This window comes from Mya arenaria, chromosome 2, assembly GCF_026914265.1.
Source record: "Mya arenaria isolate MELC-2E11 chromosome 2, ASM2691426v1".
NCBI lineage: Eukaryota > Metazoa > Mollusca > Bivalvia > Myida > Myidae > Mya > Mya arenaria.
The window spans coordinates 12,603,200-12,619,697 of NC_069123.1; the positions used below are offsets into that span (position 1 = coordinate 12,603,200).

At 34.9% G+C, this 16,498-nt stretch overlaps 1 protein-coding gene across 1 annotated transcript in view; it reads left to right on the forward strand.

Moving 5' to 3' along the window:
- The first annotated feature begins 5,766 nt into the window (after positions 1 to 5,766).
- Positions 5,767 to 16,498, forward strand: part of LOC128206158 (glutamate receptor ionotropic, NMDA 2B-like) — a 42,922-nt gene continuing 32,190 nt past the window's right edge. Inside the window, exon 1 of the mRNA XM_052908456.1 lies at positions 5,767 to 6,204. Coding sequence (XP_052764416.1) covers positions 5,767 to 6,204 — 438 coding nt within the window. The remainder of the gene's footprint in view (positions 6,205 to 16,498) is intronic.

A 16,498-nucleotide genomic window follows, 5' to 3' on the forward strand; every position in this document is an offset into this window, starting at 1 on the left:
ATAAAAAAGGAGATATCATACAGAAAAATCATATTTCAGTTTCCCTGCTTTTTACAAAACCTAATTTCGTTTTCCATACTTAATAAATCCTTTCGTCAATCGTTTTTACATTACTGATGAAAAAAGTTGCAGCACAAATACAGTTATCAATGTATTTTATATTGAATTATTGTGTTATAAAAACAACAACAACGTTTTTAAATTAACTTTGTTATTAAACAGACAGACAACGAAAGTGAAATATGAGCCTGCAGTGATTTTTTTGGTGCAATTTGCTGCCTTATAAAGACTGTTTCCCCTTGCGAAAAACTGTCCATTTTCCAAAAAAAATATAATGTTTTTCCAATTTGACAAATGCAGATTACGTTAATGAATAAAAAAAGCAATGAATATGTTGAAATATTAACAAAATTGACAAGAATTACTCCTTCACAGCATAATGTATGCATAAAAAGGTTAAAACATGTATATTTGTTATTAGATTAGCTGTTTTAGCCTGATTTTGTATTTTTCCCAAAGTCGACTTTCTTTCCCAATTTGCAAGGCACAGGCGTTAAAAATAATTCAAAAAAAAATTCACTGGCCTGAACGCATTGGCAGGGATGTTGTTTTATGTTATGGTGCAATATTTGGGCTAAGTGCACCGGAAACCATTAGGCTCGTGGAAAAGCTCGGGGTTGTAAATACATTTATTTCTGTTGGAAATGGAAATAACTTTTTTAATGTTTATTATTCAGAACCCATTTGGTTGTTTCCAGGGAAAGTGTAAAAAATCATTTAAACTGTCAGTCTGTTCATGTTAAAAGTTGCTTGCTCAAAACTTTAACAAGAGAAATCCCCAGAAAATTGAACATAGAAAATCGCTGATAACATGAAAATTATAAGACATCCCCTGTGCATTTTTCAAAATACGTTAGAAATTCAATAGCACAGATCAAATGTGTGTAAATGACCACCTTTTAAATATCCAATCATACACCGGAATGCACCATTTTAAATTACCCCCCCCCCCACACCTCCGACACATTTAAAGCTGCACTCTCACAGATATAACGTTTTTACAACTTTTTTTATTTTTTGTCTCGCAAAGAGCAGAAATTTGCATAAATATCTGCAAATCAATGACAATAGATTGCTGACAAAAGATCAGATCGCAGATTTTCAAATTTCCGTTCGAATATTAATGTTTTATAGCTTAAACCGTTACTAACGGTTTAAAAAATGCATAAAACATCAATTTTTGAACTTATTTAATAAGTATGAAAATCTTCGATCTATTTTATGTCAGCAGTCTTATATCACTGGTTTTCATGCATTTTCGCAAAAATTGGCTCGTTCCAAGACAAAAAATAAAAAAAAAAGTTGTCAAAACTTTCAATCCGTGAGAGTGCAGCTTTAAACCATTTCGGTTTCGTTCAAAGCAGCGCCCCCGAAGTTGCGTCTTAATTATGGATCAGACCAAGATAATTGGGGCATTACAAATAATTGACGTTTAATCAAATGTTTCTTCGGTCGACCCGATCTGCTCATAAAAAATACCTTTTCCAGTTATAGCAGTGTTGTTGCTTCATTTTCTAAACGTTTCTGAACAGAAATCAGCCGAGCGGATAGAGCGGATAATTATGATTAATAATAGGGCGCCAGTGCCCCCAATATAAGAAGAGGGCAAGGCCTCCTATTATTAATCATAATTATTCCATTAATGTAAATTGAATAATTGAATCAGTATCGGTAGATTGATAGCGCTTCTTTAGATAAAACTTTGGGCAAACAAATAATTCGATAGATACAGTAGATAGGCATCTCGTCTAAGAATATTGTTTTAGTTAATACGAGGGCTATTGTAATGAATTACGACAATATCATAGTTTAGCGGTTTATTGTCTTGAGCATCGCATTTGGAGCCCATTTCAACTACCATCTGGGGAAATTACGGCTGGCTCGTTACACTTAACTGAGGAATAACGCGAATTTTACATGAATGATTTATTTCAATGTATATTTCTTATGAAAGATAAAACTTGATAGCGATAGTCTGTCCTTAATTTATATAGTAATCATAAACGGAAAGACATTAAATGGCTATTGACAGCGCATTCAGAGGTTTTGTGATGATCAATGATTAACCATCATACCTTATGTCTGGTATATAAAATGAGACAGTATAAATAATTTCACACAACATGTATAATGCCACACATATGTGGGTATGTTGTTTTACATGACTACTTGATGATTACTTTTGTGCTTTAAATGGTGTTTGTTTCTTTATCCTTATACATTGTGCTCATACATTTTATAAGAGACTAATGCACCAGTCAATTGTAACCACAGCCTCCCCCCCCCCAGATCCGGAGGTATTACGGGGATAGCCGGGGAAATGGGCTGTGTTTTTACCTTTCAGGTGGCCCCGCAGTGCCGGGTGAATGCGGTGGTTTTGTCTTCGCTTAAAATAAAGGGGGGAATGGGCTTTATCTAGGGTCCCTGGGGTGAGGCATTTGGCAGGGATTTTACCATCTGTTCGTCCTCGCAGGGCGGGGATTTTCGCCGGGGTAGGCTGGACCGAAAGTCAAAGTCCCCGCTATTCCCCGGACCTGGGGGACCGTGGTTACAATTGACTGGTGCATAACGGCCGACTGTTCAGAACTTCATAAAAGTGAACAACGTTGTTAACTTCACCGTTGTTAACTTCACCGTTGTTAACTTCACCGTTGTTAACTTCACCGTTGTTAACTTCTAAATCGATATTGCTCTGGTAATTTCACATATATTCTCTTATGATACGCAGAATTCCTAACAAGATTTGAGACCACTGTTTTATATATTTTCTCCAAGAATGAGTGGCAAGCGTGCCTTAAAATGATTTGCCTTTATGGAATTATAAGCCTTCACTAGTAGTCTTGTCTCCGAGCGCATGCTGTTTTATCAATCGGAACTCCTCGGCCATGTTCCATCGAACACATCTCGGATGTATAATATTGACAGTTTACAATGTCAGAATTTACAGAATCTTTACATTTAACTACGCGGAAAGTAGATCGCGTAGTAATTTCAATATAGCAGTTAAACTTAATGATTTTACTCTTGGGAATCTTAATTATTTACGCAATAATACACTTCACTGGCAATCAATTTCAACTTAGTAATACAAACACACGTTAAAATACTACAATTTATCTATATTATAATCTAAAAGCTTACGAACTATTTCTACTGAGGTGTACCGCCATATATCCGCAGTTGTTTTCGATGTAAAATGGCCGAGGAGTTCCGACTGACTGTTTAATATCTCGAAGAGGTCAAAGTAATGATAGAATGTTTGATTTTCCTCGATAGTTGTTTGTTTATTTCCTGTCCTGACGCTAAGCATGGACTCAACTTGGCCCGTGGTATTTACCATGAACCGAACAATCAATGTCAATGAATATTTATTTTTGTTAATACAACTTTCAATGGAAACACGGGAGCAACTATTCATACATATGTTAAGATAATTGGTTTCCATTGTGTGACCGGACATTCGCACATAATTAACATAATTAACTGACACGGGCACACCAGACAATGTTCCAGGGTATTTCGTTAATATACTGGTAATTCCTTCCAGATGTAAGAGAGACTATACTTTCTTTACATTCTAATAATAAATCAACATGGTGTCTCCATGAAAGATAAAGATCACTTCATTAAGAATGTAGTTATTTTCCAAACAAAACTCACAAAAACATCAATTATAAAAGCATTACTGGCACTACATTGTACGTGTTGGTCTATTATTTTATCTTGTGAGATGACATTCATCTTCGATCACATGTGTAGCGCAAATCGGACAGGAATCGCGGTTTGTAATTTGTTTTAGCTGTGATTGTTTGACATAAATGTCAGACACTGAAGTAAATGTACTGTTTTGGGAAATGAATTAATATTGGTTGTGATCAAGCGATTATCTTCAATATCGATGGGAAATCTTTCTTTTTAAGGTTTAAAGTGAACTGACAAAATAGAAAACGTGCCTACAGGCTCTGAAGGGAAAAGTATAGCATTACTTCTCAAGGGATTCGAATCATAATAGAGTTGTTCTCGTACTGACATGCAGGGGCTGTATTCAACATCGATATTAGACACGCCTCAGTGATTCCATTCAGCCCATTGGCCAGCTATTTTAACATTAAAGTCTAAGGTGGTTATAGAATACAAGGATGTATGGAAATAATACACATTCTGCATTTTTTGCTATCATTCGGAACTCCTCGGACATTTTCCATCGAAAACAATCTCGCACATTGTGTGTATATATATATATGGACGCTTAACAATATCAGAAATCTTAACATTCAACTACGCTGTAAGTAGATCGCGTAGTAATTTTAATTTAGCAGTTAATCTTAGTGACTTCACTCTCAGGAAACTTATTTTTTCATGAAATAATACACTCTACTGGCAATCAATTTTAATTTAGATATGCGAAATACACGTTAAAACACTACAACTAATAAATATTTTTTTTTTACTTTACGAACTACTTCAACTGATGCACATCTGAGGTTGTTTTCGATTGAAAATGGCCGAGGTGTTCCGAATGTTGTTGCTATATCGGCTGGGAAGGAGATAGAATGACATTTTCCAATGTATTCTTTAATTCCTTTTTTCACTTAAATACCACTGCGAATTGTGTTCTTCTCCAAACTTAAAGAATAAAGAGACTCTTGACGAACGTATCGAGATATGTGATAGTTTTAATTTCGTTAGTGTGCGAACTGATACCCAGCCAAATTAGTTTTCTGGGTTTCTTATTAAAGCTGTTTATTCAGCAAAATGTTCGACCAGTGATAAACTGTTCACTGTAATAAGTTAACAACCCGGAATCGCTACAAAATTAAAACTGTTTTATTCGAATGGTAAGCGGATCGGATCATTCAAGAACAGAAACTTCAAGCAAACACATTATTACCAGTGCGCGTGACCTTAAATAACGTTATGTTGAGAGACACGCACTTTTAGAAACATACGGTTAATTGTATTTGTAAATCGCCAAAACGAGATGTACTTTTCTGTACTTGTCTCTTGCAGACCGACATCAAGAGAGGGAGGCCTTCTCGCGACAGTCTCAAAAATAAATAAGAGAGTACGGACCGCAGGCTAGCTTCATGTTATAATCTACAACAGAATCAACACATTAGCTGAGAGAAAAATGAAAGCGTTCCATTCATTGCGGGATGTCCGAAAATAAGAAGGAAAATTTTAGACAGGGAATAAAGACGAGGAAAACACCGGGAAATAAATGCCAGGAATGGCATTGATTTCGGTAACAAACAACTAGACCTCGAACATTTGGACAGGAATCAATGGCTTCGAGAATAACTCATTTTACGCAAGAGTTGATAATGTAGTCCTAGTGAAGGAGTCAATAATGGACGAAATCTCTATGCAAATAATTATATTTACTGGCCGAAATTGGGCATTATCACATCTGTGTGCATGGCGGTGTCTGCTATCATACTATCGGAAAGCGCCTGTCTCTAGCTTAGATGCTTGCGTGGTAGCCCAACACTTGAGTTAGGGCGATTCCTTCTTCTGATTAATGTCTATCTAGAAGTATTTTTAAAGTGCATTTATCTGAAGAAAAATATTGCACAGAGCGGCATAATATTGGATTACCTGTATTGTTTTTGTAAAAATTGTGTGAGTGAATCTCGAGTTTATTTACGAGGTGTTGCGACATCACAGTTCAGTGTTACACGGAATATTTCTACAATGTCGTTAAACATGAATTTGCTCATCTCTGCTTTCCTGCTTCTCGTTATTCTTGGTGCAAGCCCGGGCACCAACTCTCGTGCTCAAATGTTGAGGAAGCAGGACGTCGTCCTTCAAATCGTGATACCTTACCAAGCTTCCGCGGAAAACAAGTACGAGACAACCCATGCAAATGCTAAACAGACCATCAAACATGGCCGAGAACTAGAGTATAACAACCTTCGGCGTAGATTTGCAATAAATACCTGGTTAAATTTCACTGATACGGAATCACCGAGGGAGATTTTGAATCTGTTCTGTAAGGAGATTTTCACGAGGCATGTGAACACCATTCTGAGCTTGAACTATGGTTTAGACACGGCTTCCTCCAACAATTACATTCTTAAACTGGCGGAGCATCTTGGCTACCCCGTCATCAGTTGGGACCCGAACTACCCCGGGGCACTGCAGGTAATCCTTATAATAGTACATTTCTTTCTAGGAAACCGAGTAAGACTTTTAAAAAGCATTTTTTTTTATATTGTTCCTTAAAAGTGTTCTTTATAAATAAACGCTGAAATATGACTGAATGTAACTCTTCACTTTAGTTCAAAGTTATATGAAATATACGTATTTAATGACACACCTTACATCAACTCTGTCTCTCATTGATGCTGAACAAGAAAAGGATTATTACGCTCATGTAACAATAACAGTAGCATTGCATGAAGTTTTGATACAAAAAGAGCGCGGTAGGGGGTCGAGGAGGGGGCAACTCATTTACTACGCGTTTTATAGATTTTTAAGCTCAAGTTCTTAACGAAAACAGAAATAATGAAAAAAACGAGGGAAAAACATTAATACCCATTTCAATGAATATCTGTTAGAGGGAATCGTTCACGTTTCATAGGGTCAGACATCGAAAAAATATCATATGGAAAGGGGGCAAAATGCTTGTAACAATGATAATGCATCAACAAATGTTCAAATACGAGTTCTGTTGTTACAATTTTTTGAAAAAAAAGACATTAATGCTCTATTTGCCGAAAAGCGTTCGTAACGCTATGGAAAATTAAATGCTGAAAAAAACACAATTCTGTTATATTGAGTGTCTGTCAATTGCTGTTAGGTGTTTGTTAATAAAAGTCGTAAATATAATATCTATGAATGAGAAACATTAATGATGTTTTTTACGATGCGCGATGTATTTTGTTTCATTTAAACAATATCATTCCGATCTTTGTAAGTAATGAAAGAAAAGGCAACATTGAGAATTGTTGTGATGCGGCCTGTCCACCAGCTTTTCTTCTCTATTTCCTCTTTTGAACAATACAAAGAAACAAAGAGACTTCTGAGATATACACTAAACGAATTGTCTAATGGAAACTATTCCGAAATAAATTTACTTTTTTCAACCCTTTTTTTTTATGTTACAAAATTACTAGTATAATACACATTTAAATGTCGATAAGATGAGAAAATGGGTGTTTATGTACTTACAATTATTGAAGCCATTGGGTATAGTTCTGGTATGTCACAATAAAACAATATATTACAATTGGAATTGCAACCGCCGAAATAAGTATATAATGAACTATAACTTATAATTTTGGGGTTGGGTGTGCATGAAATAGTCTGTTTAGCTTGAAGCTATTTGTTGGAACCTTGGAAAGTATTTCATTGTAATGTACAGGTCATCTTATACAAAGTGTTTTAAATTGACTATACTAAACACAGAAATGATGATATTATTCGCAATACCGGGGTTATATATACTATCGTTGTTGATTGCCGCTGTCTCCCAATGACTCAAGCTTTGACTATAGGCAGACAAGGTAAATTAATAAACGGATTGATATGTCATAGAATGCCTTGCTAAGCTAGACAAAATAAATCAAGAGAAAGAAAAGTAAAAATATCTCATTTCTTTGTCAGGCTAAGGGACGTTTATGTGAAGATGAATAGCATAGAGGTAATGTGTTTACAGGAAGTACAGTGTGCATAGTTTGAAGAGTACACCAAAATACTTAAACATGCTTCCCTCCGGTATCAGTGTGTGTATACAACGTGATCAATTACGTCATATATGCTACGTCGGAAGGCAACATTTTGCTTAAAATGAAGACTTAAATCAAAGATAACTTTTTGTTTACTACACCTTTTTAAATAAAACAAAGGGCAGTCAATGTCGCCTAAAGAGCCCCCCCCCCCCCCCCTCTCCGCCGTTTTATTACCGAAGTTTGATAAGGTGATGAGTTGCATCAAGTACTTCGACAAACCTGTTTCCAAAATAATTGATTGACAGTGCTCCGTCAGACGGCCGTATAAAGGTTTGTCGAAGTGTTTTAAGAAACTAAACTCTCAATCAATCTCTGGTAAAAGACCGAGAATGGGGCTCCGCAAGCGGCGTTTTTTTCATTTTATAATGTATTATTTGTCTATAATCTGTGATATGTAGATTATAAAAGCGCTTATGAACGTTTTTGATATATCAAATGGGCGCAATTAAATCTAGTATATAATAATAAAACCAAATTCCGTACCGTTTACCAATTACTGTCCTAAGGTACGAAACAGTATGAAACGGAATCAACACTAACCTGTATTTACCTTGTTGAAATTGTCAAGCAAAAAATCGCTGCTTAAAAGTAAAACTGGGGGTAAAGTGTGATGTTTATTTCATTTGTTTTCTTAGAAATTAAGATGTACTATTACTCCCAAATAAGATTGAACACATTTAATAAAAAAAAAAAACATAATACGAAAAAGGATGAACACATGTCGAAAACAATGATGCTTATGAAGTATATCGAGTTGGATTTAAAAGAAATGTGCAGAAAACACTATATTGCTACCTTATGAGACAATAGTAGATCGCAGTAAATCTTTTAGCATTCACCAATCATTTAATATTTTTGCGTTTTCAGCTATTAGATACACAGTTATAATAGTGTTAATAGTAATTAATTTTATCCATGAATGAATTATTTAGTAAGTTGTTGAGGGATTATCACTCAAAATTGATGTTTGTTTAACATGTGCATGCATTGATTCTGAATAAGAGTGTCACTTTTATAAATTGATATTGAAAACTATGAAACAATGTCAAAGGCGAGATGACTTTCCAGATAATCAAGGTGAAGAACTTGGCACACACACATGAGTAGGAAACAGAGTGTTGGTATAAATCATGATGTAGTGACTATATCTGTTACATTAACAACTGGTGCCAATTTCACGGACAAACTAAGACGAGACAGTATGTTCCCGCCTGAAATCCTATACTCTGATAAGACAGTTACTGTAATAATAGCAATATAAAAGTAGACGAAATGGATTTGATAAGTCTGTCATGGTTTTGTGAAACCAGACCAAGGACTTCGGTATTGCTTGTTCAGAAAGTGTTTTGAATATCTTTTTTACAGAAGATTAAGGGACTAAACACCATATAAAACAATTTCAAGAAAAAGGGCAATTGTTAAAAACTTACACAAGATTGACATCGATGTGTACAACGCATTAAAGGGGCTGTACTCCGTATGATAAAATAGCGGGGGAAAAAGAAAATTGTCGAAAACTGGTATCGATGTGTACAATGCATTGAAACTTACTAACTGAAGTACCACATAGTTTATAATTTATTTAAGTTTGGCAGTTATTTCGTATTTTTCCATTAAAACAGATTACTGGGTATGTTTACCAGGTAGATTTCATTCCTTATGCGTGATTGGCTAGTCGGTGTTATCGGGTGATATTACCGAGGTAGGTGTATAGCTTAATAATGTCACCCAATTAGATTAAGCCATCGTAGCTCAGAGGATACGACGCTGGACTGCAATTTTGGCGACACGGATTCGAACCCGGTCTCCGACACATTTTTTTTTAATTTTGGACCTTTATTACAAATATGAAATCAAAGCGTAACACATACTATTAGATAATTGTCCTGAGATTCGTTACAGAAAAAATCTTTTTTTGGTGCCAAATTGGTGTACAGTCTCTTTAAATCTTACTTACTGATGTATCACATCGCTTACGACACATGTATCTTACGCTGTTTTTGTGTATTTTACCAATTCAGAATTTAAAATACTGGAATGTCTAGCCCGTAAATCAAGTCAATTTGAAAATAGCATCGGTATATGTATATCTGAACTTATCACGTGACTTCCACATGCTAAATATGCACACTATAAACTGGGAAACTATTATGCGCTAATTTTAAACGCATTAACTCAGCTATGACAGCGACGAAATATTTTTTATGAAGAAACATGATTTATTATCGGTCCCACACTAAGTAGTTCTGACAATTGTTGGCTTGTCTTGAAGAAATAAAGTATTTGCCGATTTTGGGACCATCTGGTGTCTAGCCCCTCTAAACTTGCCAATCGTAGCTGACTCATCATGGGCTGCTTCCACTATTGCGTGTAATCTTTAAGTAACAAAGGGTATGCCACGGCTTGATTGCTTGTTAATGTGTACTGAAACCCAGATCAAGTTCCTTTTTGCTACATTTGCTATTAGGCATTTAATCACATGGACGATTTTCTTTTGCTTTTATGTGAATTGATCGAGATGCTTTCAATCAATTTGTAGGTAATTAACATATGATGAGGTTTTAGAAAGTGAAAGAGTTCATAACAACCTAATACCAGTATTATTCACGTCACACGATAATAAACAAAGTGGTTCAGCAATTACCTCACCTCGGCTTGATGAATCCCTCACCTGCACTTGCGGCAAATGTATAAACACATACAGTTTTCACTGCAAGAGGTTAGACCTTTCATCCAGGTGCCAACTAATTCACAAACATTCCCTCTGATGATGTTAATACTTTCAACATGTTCTGTGGTAGTTTTTATTTATAACTTAAGCTTAACAAAAATCGAGCCAAACAATCAATGCAATGTTTTTATATCAATAAGATGTATGCTGGAGTATGGACAGGACTTTCAATGAGAGTGCACGCACCTTAGAGGTTAAACATTAGACCATTTCCCCCTGTAACCTAATTTAGTATAGACCAAAAATGTGTTGTTAGATACCCTATTAGCAAAAAAAGCAAACTAAATCCGGTAGTGGTAAGTTATGTTTCCATAACAATATGCCACATAGTGCTCAAAAGCTAATTTTCCCTTTATTTCAGATATCACCGGTCTCCATTTATATATTGCAATGTTTTACATGATTGTCAATGCTCAAGGGTCGTTTTAACCATTTTCAGACATACATGTTGAATGTTAAAACCAAAATAATTTTTGTCCTTTTTTGCAGCCTGTGTAATAATCCTTCAACTATCATTTGTGTATTCGAAGACATTGTATCCAATGCCCCTGTGTCAAATGAAATTAACTTTCTAAGCATAACATGTCGTTTCCTGATATTATTTAGAAATTTAATGTCTTTAATATTCTCTGTTATGCATTTCGTTGCAGACTGAAAAATGTTTAAATTATTTTGATTCATTGCAGAATGAATTGCACGTTCCATTATTTGTTCAATCGCGTCTACGTGGTATATTTATATAAAGAATTACAGCAAGATCCATTAAAACATGTTAAAGGGACTGTACACCAGATTGGCACCAAATTTTTTTTTTCTGTAACGAATCTCAGGACAATTATCTTACTGTGTTACGCTTTGATATCATAATTGTAAAAAAGTACCAAAATGTAAAAAAACTGTGTCTGAGACCGGGTTCGAACCCGTGTCGCCAAAATTTCAGTCCAGCGTCGTATCCACTGAGCTAGGATGGCTTACTCTAATTGGGTGACATAATTAAGCTATACATCTACCTGGGTAATATCACGTGATAACACCGTCTAGCCAATCACACATAAGGAATGAATTCTACCTGGTAGACATACCCAGTAACCTTTTTTAATGGAAAAATACGAAATAACTGCTAAACTTAAATAAATTGTAAACTATGTGGTACTTCAGTTAGTAAGTTTCAATGCATTGTACACATAGATGCCTAGTTTATGTCAGTTTTCGACAATTTTCTTTTTTTCCGCTATTTTATCATACGGAGTACAGCCCCTTTAATTATTGTAAACACATCATACATTGGCTTCGGTTCTTGTGAACATGCTTACCTATGTCATAGTGAAGGTATAGTGACAGTGGTTTCAGAGTTTCTAAGTGTCTCAACTAGGATAATACCCAAATAATATCCACGTTGTTTTACTGCAGTCGAACTCCGTTGGCTCGAACTCGCTTGGCTCAAGTTCCTCGATGGCTCGAACTAGATTTAAAGGACCGATTCTTTAGACTGAAGGTTAACACTCCCGCCTGGGTCGAATTTTCTGAGGCTCGAGGTATTTTCGCCGGTCCCTTGGAGTTCGAGCCAACGGGGTTCGACTGTAGTTTAATAATATTTTATTGTATATGATATACACACGCGATATTAATCATTCTGACAAACAATATATGTATACAATCGGGTTGGGCCACAAGTTATAACAATATAACACCCCGTGGATTTACTAACAACAGCTTTTTTTTTAAATGCACTGTCCACGCTGTTGTTTTTAATTCATTTTACTGAACGTTTATCAAGTAACATGATTATCACTGTGTGGGAAGGGACACCTGATATAGCTCAAAAAGTGATAAGTAAACAGACAATTATGCAGTTGTTTTAAATTACCAGAGGTAAGATCTTGCTGTGTTAACGCATATCTACCGTATCCACAAATGAAGCAAGTGTTTGAACTAATAGCTGAATGCTATATGTGGCCTATGGTATACTTTAAAGTGCTTACGATTTACCAGACCTCGTAAAAGGTGCTTCAAATCTGAGATGATCACCTCAAAACTTACTGAATTTCGAGAAATATTGTTATTTTTAGGAAATATATCGAATAAATAAAAAAATCTGAATCGAAGGATTTCACAAGAATAAGCTCAACTATTTTTATTGTAAGAAATGGCAATGTAACCTATAAACTGTTAAAGATATACCCTTAGAAATGTTCACAGTACTGTACTGGGGATAGCCGTATTATGTACTGGGGATAGTTTCAAAGTTGAGAAATGTGTGTCCTGGTGATAATATGTAAAATGGGACAAAAATTTATAGTAACACTGTTAATATACACTATACATGTATATGTCTATTTCGAACTTATAAATAATCTGCAAAAAGTGTGAGTACAATTTGATAAGAAATTATTGAGCAAACTTTAGTTGACAAAGAGTTTGAACCATGCTCTCCTAAATGAACGTATATATGCAAGCTGCGTAAATATCAGGGTTGGTCACAATACATTCTTTCTCACTGTAGAACGAGCAGAGACCATTATTCTGTTCCAAGTAATACCATCATCGACCCAAGCTTAGAACAAAGCTTTACGTGTTCCAAATTTCCCTACTGGTGACTTTCTGTTTGCAAAAACGTACCTACTTGATTTACAAAGCAATATTATATATATGAATAGCAAACACCACATAAATTCTACGGCCATATGTTTTGTGTTTCTCAATAAATCAGATTACCGGCGTATTTCAAATATTTAGATATTGATGCTTGTGAAAAAAACACATCATGGTTGACTAATATGTATGAATGAAACACTTGTAAGTGCATACAGATACAAAGAACAACAACATGTTTTTGCTCTCATCCCTCGATATGGACAACATCGAATATTTCCCTCGAGCTCGCGTATAGATAAATAGCCGTAATCATTATCACAGTCTCGTTTTTCTAAATACATCGTTACTATTCTCAGTCCACTTAATAGCTATCCCCTGTGCAGTTATTTATTTGCTTCATCTAACCCCAGTACACTGCCAGGGTATGAATATCTCCGTAACAACGAAATATATCATATTGATATTTTACACATTACTACATTATGTAATTACAATGAAATCGCTCGATTCAGTTTTTAATCTTACTTTCAATTTGTTGATTTATGTTTGAAATCGTACCACATAAATGAACATTTGTGAGCGATCATGCAACTTTCGGCGATAAGTGGGCTATTATACAAAAGAGGAGACACATTTCCATCATAGTCGTATATTGCACAGTATCAAGTAATTCAAAACTCTTCGATTTTGTTAAATATATCACCATAAAATACAAAAAAATGATAGAAAACTGTCCATGTGTCAAAACCAAACGCTGATCGATTGATCATTTTTGAGCTATATCCGGTGACCGGTCCCACACAGTGATTATGTAAACGTAAAAGAGAACGAACTTCCATATTTATAAAAGCCCTGACACCTATAATTGGGTATAGTCTTTATCGGCTGTATATCAATCATTAACATAAATGATTAAACTGTTAGTCATTATTTTCTTATAATGAGAAGTTTAATCAAAATATTTACGAATGCAACTCTTTTTGTTTTAATATGTTATTTTTTGTCTCGCTTACGACGAGGACGGCAAAATTTAAGATGACAAATGTTCTGTGAGTAACAAGCGAATCTTGTAGCGAAAAATCCAATTACTAAATAAACGCCTCACTTTGCATGACAAGAGTAATTCCCTTAACATTTTCTCGAAACTTTTTCAAGGCACGAAAAGTTTGTATGGCTTTTCGAAAATCGAAGTCCGTCGGGACATTAGCGCTGAATCTCATAACTAGAAAACGTATTATAAAGCAACTGAGTATCTTTAAGAAGTATCTCAAATTCTGAATCAAATAACTAGTATTCATTGTAGAATTTACATGCAGCACTTTTGAAAAATGAGTGCCCGTTTGCTTACTATATCATTATATTCCGGGCATAAACACAAATACCAAGATAAAGGTACAAGCGAATGCTTTTCAATCATGTGCAATAACCAAGACAGTTGTCCCTAAAGTCCTTTGTACGTTGTGAACGTCGGTAGTAAAGACAGGTTAAATTTGCATATATTGCTGTGGTCTATGCTTTGAATATTAATAAACAGAATATTGTTCCTCTGTGTCTCTTAAACATGTATTGTGATAATGCCTGTATGCTTTTATACTTCAACGTAACTGTTATTACTTATGTTCTGCTTGAAGCAGTTGATTTTATGCCAAGCGCATCCTCATCGAAAATGTTCTTCTTAGTCTGCTAAACACTTTGTTTTTCAAGAGAGATGATGTTCATCATCCCAGCTATTGATCAAGGGTACAATTGTAAGATTTTATACTTTAAAGTAAATCATCTTTACAGACTCGTGAATATAAACATTTCTTACTTACACGCTGCCGCTGGGAGCTTTGCTGTCCATAAAACCCATCATGTAAATCAGCCGGTTATTTCAAAAGCCTGAACAAACAAGAGGCCTAGACTGAAACCGCCATTAGTCTGTGAATTCGACTCAGCTCAACGTCCGTGGAGACTTCGGATTCCTAGAACGATTACTTTATTTGACACTTAATAAACCTAGTGGATTTCCCAAAATACGATATAAGAAAGATGTGTTGCTTCGACATGCAAGCTTCGTCTGAGGAGAAGAAAATATTTTCAAATATAAGACAACGGATTGTATTTTGTATGCTCGCAAAATTGAGCAGAACACTGTAATTGGCTGCTCTTGTAGTAAGTTTCTTCACCAGTACAAGACATTTCGTATACTTATAATTGGCAAGTTTGTAAGATTTGTGTTAACCACTTTATTTCGATTAAAACACGTAACTCAAAGTAGTATCTTGAATCAATAGGTAATTATGTTGCAAACCCCATCCAGTCAAATACAAAAAAAATACAGGTGTTATGGTTTCAAACCCTAATGTGTTGTGATATCTGCAAAATATAATTCAACATAAGGATTAAGTTTAGTTAATTAACTACAGTAAATCCCTATATGCGACCACCCCGTTTTCACGACCAACCCGCTAATAAGACCGAATTTTTTCAAACCCAATCTTTTTCCTTTATAATTCTAAAATGAAAATGTATTTTTGACCTGATAAGTCAGCGTTTTTGTGTAATTTTCGAAAAAAGATGGACTTATGTAACTTATACCAATGTCGGACACACCAGTGCGCAGAATGTTAGTTATACCGCGCGAACACACACTTTGAAGAAATTGTAAAATTGAAAGAGATTGCTAAGATTCTGTAGCACCAACAATACTAGTTGAATCTATGTTCTGCTATCAAATATAAAAAACTGTTGAAAATATAACATAAACATGAACATTTCAATATAAACAAAACTATTTTCCCTTTAGCAATAAATGGTACATTTATAAAAGTTATTGTTATTTGGCAAATAAAACAGGCATGTATACTGTATCTCTAAATACGTGACATTAGTTCGTTCTCAGCATGGAACTCCAGAAATTATGAAAATAATTCTCAATTGTCAGCTGAGAATCTCAGTAAATTGAGGTAAATATCGTACAAATATTTACCTTAGCGTTCCTTTGTTGTTGTTTTTTCTCCGGGAATATTTGTACCTTAGCGTTCCTTTGTTGTTGTTTTTTCTCCGGGAATGATAACATTAAAGGATAATTTTGAATCGAAATAGACTCATTCGAACAACGCATATCTGCTAGCTTTTAAAACAGATTCATAGGGATGCCTTAACAATTTTGTTATGATTTTCAAAAACATGATAAACGCTACAGCGAAAAGTATATAGAACAATTCAATACACTCCATACTAAATTTAACAAATACAATCCTAAATTTTACGGATTGAACAAGTTGTCGAGGTTTATACTTTCAATAGGCCTTCATTCTTTACTTCAAACTTCGATTTATAACTTTTTGAACGCCCTATGCCCTAAAATCTAAAATAAAGGTCTTCCTTGTTTGGC